This window comes from Aplysia californica, unplaced genomic scaffold (genome assembly GCF_000002075.1).
Source record: "Aplysia californica isolate F4 #8 unplaced genomic scaffold, AplCal3.0 scaffold00029, whole genome shotgun sequence".
Classification (NCBI taxonomy): domain Eukaryota; kingdom Metazoa; phylum Mollusca; class Gastropoda; order Aplysiida; family Aplysiidae; genus Aplysia; species Aplysia californica.
This window is the reverse complement of record NW_004797299.1, coordinates 762,026-771,612: the sequence shown is the minus strand read 5'-3', so window position 1 is coordinate 771,612 and position 9,587 is coordinate 762,026. Positions and strand designations below refer to the sequence as shown.

The following is a 9,587-nucleotide window of genomic DNA, read 5'->3' as shown; positions in this document are numbered from 1 at the left end:
GTGGAGGGAGAGAGGAGTACCGCGCAACAACTTTCGGCAAAACAAAATGGCGACCCGCGTAGTTTGGCTTGATTCGAAAAGTTAAATAGCTGTAGCATCTTTGTAGACGACCAAATTAATTTACTTTTGTGTTTTAACATAATTTTTTATCTTTGTATTAGTTTGATTGTCCACACTGATAGACAGTATTCACAAAGTGTTGACAAAGAGAGAGAGGAGGAGGAGTAGATCTTGCGAGAACTTCCTGGCCAAACAAAATGGCGACCCGTGTAGTTCGGCTCGTTTCGAAAAGTGAAATAGCCATAGCATCTTTGTAGACGACCAAATTAGCTTACTTTTGTGCTATAACATCATTTATGATAATAATTGTAGTTCTATCTGAATTGTGGAAGCTCTCTCAGTTTCTTGAAACCTCCTAGGATTTGACTCCTTTTTTATGAAGTTGTCTTATAATTCCAATCAATATTGGGTAGATCTAAATCTAATGATTATTTCTGACATTGTTTGTCTTGTTCATCTCTCATATCATAATCATTTGAGTTTGAGCAAGTAAGTTGAAAGACGCCTGGATAACAATAACAAGACGGTGCAACTCAGTAAGCTAGGTGCTCGCTGTAGCTTCATGTTTTGTATTGTGGTCGCTCCCCAACAGTAACAATCATTCAAACCAAGACAAGTGGGCAATCTCAGATTTTGGTCCGAAGCTGAAGAGTTATGGGCTTTGTTCAGGAGAAGTGGTCCGGGCCTAAATCCATAGAAATCATACTGAACCCCCCACTTCTTCTCTAAAATTCTCTACTTTTACCTTTTCTGTTCTCTAGTCATGCATGTTTTACCGATCATCTCATAATAAGCGAACAACTGTCGATTAAAGATTGTGACCTGTGACGTCTTGCACACGGTATCATTTTCCTTAGCATGTGGGGTGCATATACTGTTAGCAGTCAATGACAATGGGTAAACCTCTTTTCTACTCATTCAGTAGTAATTTTGGGACCTAATTGAAAGTATTGCAAATATTTTTTTCAACCTAATGATGAAAGAATTGAAGGAAAAAAAGGGCAATTTAGCACCAACTCTACCTCTCAAATATGAATCGAAAGTCATTTCTTCCCTTCAATGCATTTTTGAAAAATTATGTTTATGATTATGTACACTTAATTTAAAAATAGTTTTGTCACAAATTAGTAAAAAAAGTCAACTTATTTATATTGATCCCATTTACAAATTTATATATATATTTTTTTAAAAAATATTATTTTGGTTGGATTTGTTTTTGTAAAATAAGATGATTTTCATATTAATTACCATGTTTCTTCTACAAATAAGTCTAAGTAATGGCTACCATTTTCATCGTATTTTTGTCCATCCTCAGATGCAAGTTCAGATTGCAGCCTTTTGCAAAGATTTCAATGAAAAAACAGCCCACCTGAAACCAGGTATCCCGATACCTACAGAAGTCAATGTCAATGTGAGCTCTTTACTTTTTATGACTTCGAAATTAAAGTTTGAAATATTTCCTTGTCAAGATTTCTATTTGTGATGAGAAGTCTTTTGGTTTTTTTCCTTCTTTTTTCTTTTGAGCTGTATGCTTCTTGTAATTACTGAATTGTGTGTGTTGAATGGTTTGCTTGTTTGTTGGGTTTTTTTTCTTATTTATGGTTGTTTTTTTTTGGGAGGGAGGGAATCTTTTGCTCTGATTGTAATATATGGTAAAAATAAAGGAATTATAAAGGAATGGAGTTAGAATCAGGTAGGAAAAGTTACACATTTTATTTTGTGTGGAATTTTTTTTTGTATGTGTGTGTATGTGTAACAGCAATGGGAGGGGCATTCAAGGAGAAGACATCTTCAGGATTTTTTCTAAGCTATGATAATCCTTTTTATTTTGCGTAGACATTAAAAAAATGTTGTTTTGTTCTAGTTTGTCTTAATTTTTAGTTCAAAATGCTGATTTTTCTGTTCAATACAACAACATAATTTTACAATTATTTATAATACTTGTACATCCCTGGTCATGGTGATGGTAACAGCTGTTGTCATTTATTTTCTCTTTTACATGAAAGCCTGATAGAAGCTTCAACATCGCATTTCTGAAGCCACCAGTGAGCTACTTCTTACTGCAGGCAGCGGGGAGCCAGAAAGGTGCCACAAAGCCAGGTAGGTTACAGTGATTTCATAGCCTGTGTTCTTCCACTTCAGTTATAATGACATTTTAAACTTTTCTTGTTTCAACAGTGGTAAAAGCTATGTATAGTGCCTCCCACCCCATCATGTCATCTTGCCTGTCCTACTGTACATCTATTGGGGTCACAGTGAGATTTATACTCAATTTTTCTTTTGCCCTTGCCATAGTGTCTACCTATTTCCAGTATGTATTTCACCGTTCTAGTGAAAAGTGGAACAAATTAAGAAGGAAAATAAAAGACTGTTGTCATATGAACACTTGTCATTTATAAAGTAAGTATGTTTCTGGTTTTGAATGTAATCAGTGTTTTGTTAATTCTGTCCAGCGTAAGCTTATGAAGAAAATGAGAGTGGATAGTTCACATGATAATGTGAACAGACAAATAAACAATTTGCAAATGTGCCTTAAAACAAGATCTCCAGCCCTCTCCGAAATCATCTTGTTTTTCTTGTATTTTTCATATGTCACTTACTTTTAGCATACCTTATCAAAACTAAATCCAGTACATCTAGGATAAAACAGTGGGGATATGTATGTGTTGCTGCTCTTCTTGGTGTCTCAGTTCCACTAGAAGAATTGTTAAACATTACATTCCAGTGCATTCTTTTAGTCGTTTAGTCTAGGAGCTGGGGAGGGGGGGTTATCACTATTTAATTGTTGTTTTTTTTACTTCTTTTTTTTTCTTGCATGTTGTTTTGATTTCTGTATGTTTCTGATTCTCAGGTCAACAAACATGTGGAATTATTACACTGAAGCATGTTTATGAAATTGCAAAAATAAAAAGTGAAGATCCTGCTTTTGCCACCTACACTTTGGAGCAAGTCTGTAATTCAATCATAGGTCAAGCTCATGGAATTGGAATTAAGGTAAGAGACTCCTATAGAGTGTGAAGACTATCGCTTTTTTATCATATCAGGGCGCTTGTAGATGTGGTTTTTCCAAGAAAGTCAGCACAGTAATGGTCTCATGTGCCTGGAAGAAAAGTGTTGATTGTATGAACTCAATTTAAATCTCTTAGGAGATGGGCTGCTTAGATGTTGCCTGGCTGGACAAACTTTGGCTGAGAGGTCTCCAGCGTCCCAATAGACGGACAGAGATGCTCATGTAAAAAAGCATCCCCACATATGAATTTAACTCACGTCTTCCACATACAACAGAGAATAGCCTAACCACTACACCACAGGTCCTGGTCATTTGCAGAGGACAGATTAGGATAAATAACAGTTCTATCTATAGAAAAGCACAAAGAGCTCTCCATGTTACAGCAGCCCTGCCCAATCTCTCAAACATTTGCAGGTAGCGTGTAAAAGACAAAGGTCTTTGATAGAGGCTGTGTCCTTGGGAAAGATACGTTGGGGATCTCTTTTTTTCCATTTTTCATACCTTGAAACTGCGATTCTATTCATTTGTTAAAATCCTGCTAACGACCAATTGAATGGTTATATTGTTCCAAATTTTTTCTTGAAGACTGATGTACAAAAATGCCAGTGTAAGTTTTTGGGTGAGCTCAATTTGCTCCATACCGGCATCTGTTAGGGGCTCCATCCTGGCATGCAGGAGACCAGAGTTCGTTTCCAGAGTAACTTGCAGGGATGTTGTACCCCTCTCATCTCAAGTTGGCTCTTACAGTACCTGCAAGGTTGAAGCCCACCTTCCAAATGATCTAAATTGGATCATATTTATGAGAAAAAAAAAACCAACATAAGATTTGCTCCTCGGCATATGGTCTTGTATCCTTTGAAGGGACACTTTACCATATTTTCCACTGTTCACTCATTGCAAACGGGTACTTATCTATCGACATGGAGAGAGAGAGAGAGATCTGAATAATAAAAGTTGAGGACTGAACAGACTGCTGATTTTTATATACGGATGTGCTCGGGGTACTGTGCTGGTAAATTGAAGTTCTTAGGAAGTTGTCCATTCCTTTGGTTCGAAGAGACACAAGATTATATATTATTACGATACCTCATCTGTGAGCTGAGGCTATGCTTTGACTTCTTGAAGTAAACCATAATTTTGTGTATTTTTTTAAATTTCTGGGATCATGGTTAAGCCAGGCGCTCGTCAAAATATCAAAAATTAACATTTTTCTGCCCATTCGGCAATTTTTGTAAATTTATATTGACTCAGCACCATTAATGTTAATTTGAAAACACATTTCTTTGTGGATTTTAATTTTAAAAAATACCCATCTATCCTGAATAGAAATCAAGGTACTTGCAATTGAAGAAGGAGGGGGGGGGGGTTGTCTGGTGCCAGCACCAGGTGATACCACCCCCCCCCCCCCCCCCCCCCCTTCAATTATTGCTGACATATCGACTTCATTTTAGGATAGATGGAGGGGGAGGGGGTTTCATCAAAAGCAAGACGAAAAACAGGCTATAAGATGATACCCAAAACTCTAAATGCCCGAAAATTGACGAAGGCCTGATTTCAGCGAGTCATGATATATACATGTCTTATGACCCTGATACATTAATAAGAATTGCCAACACAAGAAATATGCAATCATGATGGCTTAATGTCTTGAACAGTCCCAGATTTATTTTCTCTTCCTCTAGACTAGTACATTGGTGTCTGCTTTAGCTCTGTGCATGCTGATCAAAGGACTCCAGTGCAGTCTCCATGCCGATTCATGTTTTAAGAGTCAATGTAGAATATCTGTCATCGTGCAGAACAGACCCGCTTTTCAGATACTGTGTGCATATTTTTGTTCTGACAACGTCGTCATGTACTTTTCCTTCTTATTTTTTTAATAACGTTGTGTACTTTGTTTGATAAGTAAGTTCGGCCGCTCTGCTACTTTTCTTCCTGAACCTTTCAGACTTTTGAAACAGCTTTATGAACGCCATAACCAGATGTCTGGTGAATTATAGCTTAAAAGAATTTAAAAAATAGAAGAATTATAAAGTGAAAACGCTTTTTGCCTCTCCTGAAAAATTTGCCTCCAACCCGGGCAGAAACATTTGTCGTTTTCCCTTACGACGGCATTGCTGGTCTCACCCAACCATGCAAATCTCTCAGGAATTGAACAAATTTGAACATTTTTCTGGAAATCAAAGTGTCAATTTTTATTATATTATACTGTACATGTAGCTTCATGCTTACCTCTGCATGGAATAGGCACTCAGCTCAAATACATTATGAAATAGACAAAAACACAGCAAAATAAAACAAATACTATCAATAATGATTTATGTTCTAACCATGCATTTTTTCCCTGTTTATTTGCAGGTTGTAAATAATATAAGTGAGCCGCTGGATGTGGAAGAATTGAGAGAGTTCAAAGTGCAAAGAGCTCTGGAAGTTGAGGAGGAAGAGAAAGAACTTGAAGAGCTGCGATTGTCGAAGATGTTGAGATTGTAATGTTTGTTTTAAGATAAGTTTGTTGTGATATAGGTGTGCTTGCGTATGTTGAAACTTCTGTGAATGAAATAGGCAATGAGTGTCAGGGATATTGTTGTTTTTAATATTTCATTTTTACCTCCAGAATGAGATAAGGATGTGTCTGTATGTTCTAGAAATGCTGTGTGAATTGGAGGGGAAATGGCATGACAGTGTTTTAAAAAAGAGTCGATGTGTGAAAATGAATCAAAGATGAAGAATTTACAGAATGGTATTTCATGAATTCATTTATGTAGACTACTTTATAAAAACATAGTCCTATTTGCTTTCTCTGAATGTTTTTCTGTGAATGTAAGGGAAAATAGATATAGACATCTATTTCATGGAAGCAAATTCAATCTTTAGGAAAAATATGGACAATTTTTCTGCTTTCACAGATATCCTAGTTTAGCATTTTTGTGCTAAGTTGACAAATAATTGACTAGGGCAAAAAGTTCTGCTGAGTTGTTACTGTCTGGTTTTGAGTGAATCTATTGCCTACACATGGACAATAAAAAGTGATTGCAGTTGTGTAACTGTAAGTTTCTCTGTTTTTAAGCCTCATCGTTTGTGTGAATATTTATTACTTGTCAAATAATGCATGTTGGTGTTCTTCAGGTTCTAACATATATTTAAATGCATTGCATTTGTAAAAGTAAAAACACATAAATTAAAATTTAATAAACAAAGAGCTATAAAGATACATTTAAGTTCAATCTGTCTTTCAGTCCTTCTCATCTGCATAGGATGCCTCGCCTTCTGTGCAAGGGGTGGGTTTAAGACCTGAGATAGACTCACTTCCTGTCCGAGAGGTCCCCTTGTGTTATTTCTCCCCCCCCCTACCTTCCTGGTGTAGAAAACGGGACACGTTCCAGCCCTATCTCTGTCTATGGACCTTTTCCCTCAGTTATAGGATTAGAACATAAGTGTCAATATGTTTTATGCTTCAAGCAGCACAATGGAGATCTTTGAGAAGATGAATTGCTTTTACTTTGACCCTGCTTATCAGGGCCAACCCAAGCTGAATATGTTTATCTGTCCCCGTCGTTTTATGCGAGAAAAATTATGAAATTTTGCAAACTGAGCCCAAAAATGTTAAATTATGCGATTCTGTTAATTTTAACAAAGAATGATAAAGGAAAATAATAAGAAATTATGCAAAAAATTATCAAATTTTGCTAAATTATGCGGGTTGCATAAAATCACGGGGACAGGTTTATGATACAGCTTCATACAGAAAGGCGAAGATATGCAATAACCTAAACTTCCTCATGCAGAAATGGAAATATAACTCCCATTTTCTGTGTGCACCAGGCAGAGCCTCACTACTTCTATATAATAATGAATAATAATAATAAATAGCATTTGTATAGCGCATACCCCCGCTCAACAGTCAACAGCAAGCTCTATGCGCTTTACACTATATTAAAACACTTGGATATAAAAAAAACAAACCCTGAAAAACAATGAACCCCCCACAGACAATGTTTACAGTACAAAAACAGCATAAAAGCTTTCTTACCACTGAGCAGCTCTCATATATTACACCAGAGACACTGATACTCTTTACTGACATGTATCAGTAATTTAGAACGTGCTTGTAGTGGCATCTGTGGTGTAGTAGGTTGGTGTTGTGCCATCGCATGCAGAAGACATGAGTTCAATTCCCATGGCAGGTCAGCAGACTAAGCCTGATTCCCTGTAAGGACTTCTCTGTTAAAATCCACCCCTTGGCGCTCATATGACCTTAAGCAGTTGCGAGCACCGTAAAACCTCTACTAAAACAAAACAAAACAAACAATTCCTATGGGGGTAAAAATGTTATCTAGTATCTCGACTGTCTCTCTCCTGGGACGTTGTGCCTTTCTCTGCCCAGGTTGGCCCTGACTGGCGGGGTCAAAGCATTCCGCCTCATGATGTAAATTGTGTCAATGTGGATGTTAAACAATATATCTACTCTACTGTTACTATTACTATAATAAATGGTTGTACTTTGTACAGATAGATGGTTTATAAACATTTTGTTTTACCCCAATTGATACGATGTAGATCATTACAAGTCAGGTGGTTAGTCATTAAGGTATTTTCTAGATACAAAACAGAGCACTGCTCAGTGGTGACCCGCTTTTATGCTATTTTTATACTTCAAACATTGTCTGTGGGGGGTTCATTATTTTTCGGGGGGGGGGGGGGGGAATGTCCAAGTGTTTTAACTTATTTTAAGCCCCCATTTACACAATTTAATTTAAATAAATAAAAAGAAGTGGGGATTTGGACCCTTCTTGTCATGGCCAGCTCAGGCTGACTGAGAAGGACACAATGTCATTACAGAAACAGATACATGTATTTGATAGAATTTCTCATCTCCATGTGGGAATTGAACTTGGGTCACCTGTGTGTGATAACAAATCTGAGAACCGCTACACCACAAACGCTGGTAAAAATATCTGTATAAATGTAAAATTGTGTTTTATGAGATTGAGAGGTGGGTCTAACGTCCAGTATTCAGGCATTGAAGTTGCCACTGCAAACCAAATTTTAGTTCGAGGTCAGCACTGGTAGGTCTTACTTCTTTTCTGTTCCTTCACTGTTCTGTCTGTCTATCTGTCAGTTTGTCTGTCTTCTTTCCATGTGTTGATAAGCTAGTATTGTGTCGATGTGCTTCTCTTTTCTCAAAGACTCGATGAAAAACAAATGTCGACATCGGGGTAAAAAATATAATACCGGTATTTATTTATCCTTGTTGAGAAGACACAAAGCTAGCACACACTTCCTCTGTGATTACATTTCATTTAGGTTTTCTGCCTGTTTCTAGAAGTTCTTCTGGACGACTTGCATATTATCCTCTTGCCCTTTTTGCCGACCTTCTTGCACAGATTGAATTTCCGGGTCGGCTTGTATTTTCGCAGCAGTTCCCATTGTCCATCCTCCTCCTCTTGGCTTGACAACAGGCCAGACACAGACTGAGACAGAGAAAACATCAGTCATGAGATGTGGCTTTGATTTTGTGTGGGTTTTGCAGGCTACTACAATTTCAATTTTTCAACTTGTATCTACACTTACAAGTATTTCAATAAATATCTTTTCTGTCAAGCCACAGAAAAAAATTTCCTTTAGGGACAATATAAAGTATTATGTCGTTTTGTCTTATCTTATCTTACTACTTCTCACTGAAAAAAGGGAGAAAAAGAGGCAGAGGTAGACCAAGAACAGTTTACTTAGAAATCTTGAACAGATGGATGAAAAGGAAAGACCAGGATGGTACTATTATTGACACTGACTGATACATGTATAATATACATCGCAATTTTTTAAAGAGCATTTGAGCATAGAAGTGAGTCGTGACCCATGCCATGATTTCCGATGCCTGCTTCTGATTTGGCACTTGACGGTAAAGATTGAAAAGGTTGGTCTGTGAACTGTGACAAATTACGAGATAAACCAAAAACCAAGAAAAAGTACAATGAAAAGGAAAGAAACGACATGACATGACGTGCAATCCTCACTTTCTTGAAGTCCTCCCAGCTGCTGTGGTCAGGCAGGTAGGACATGGCCTCCTTGGCAATCTCCTCCAGTTGGACCACCAGGGGGCGCATGTCAGGCACGCGATCCAAACTATGCAGGTCAAAGGGCAGAGCCAGCTGAGTTTGGATCTCTCCTTGTTCTGGCAACCACACCGTGACTCGGTTCTGATAGAGCATGGTCCAAGCTATGAGCTCTTTGAGTTCCTTTTCCACGATGTCTTTCGTCAGGTTCATGGCGTGTTCGAAATTTGTCTCCAGGTTTTCCGCCACGTTCCAGTATTTGAAGGCCCAGGCGCCCTGGAAAGGAAAGAGAGATAGAGAGAATTGAAACCTTTTTCGGCATTTCAGAATGTTGTTCTTGTTTTTCATTTTTTAATTACCCATGTCCGTCTTGAGCAAAGGAAATGTTGGCATTCTTGGTTTCAGCACATTCATGTTACTATTGCGATCGAAGAAAAACTGATGACTGTGAAGGGGAGTGGGTGGGG

General features: G+C 37.7%; 1 protein-coding gene across 1 annotated transcript in view; it reads left to right on the top strand.

Annotated features, from left to right (window-relative positions):
- The window catches only part of LOC101862555 (39S ribosomal protein L11, mitochondrial), a 9,800-nt gene extending 3,523 nt beyond the window's left edge, over positions 1-6,277 (top strand). The window contains exons 2-5 of the mRNA XM_005091372.3: positions 1,376-1,471; positions 2,067-2,160; positions 2,912-3,054; positions 5,426-6,277. Of these exons, the coding sequence (XP_005091429.1) occupies positions 1,376-1,471; positions 2,067-2,160; positions 2,912-3,054; positions 5,426-5,557 (465 nt within the window). The 3' untranslated portion in view covers positions 5,558-6,277. The remainder of the gene's footprint in view (positions 1-1,375; positions 1,472-2,066; positions 2,161-2,911; positions 3,055-5,425) is intronic.
- The last annotated feature ends 3,310 nt before the right edge of the window (positions 6,278-9,587 follow it).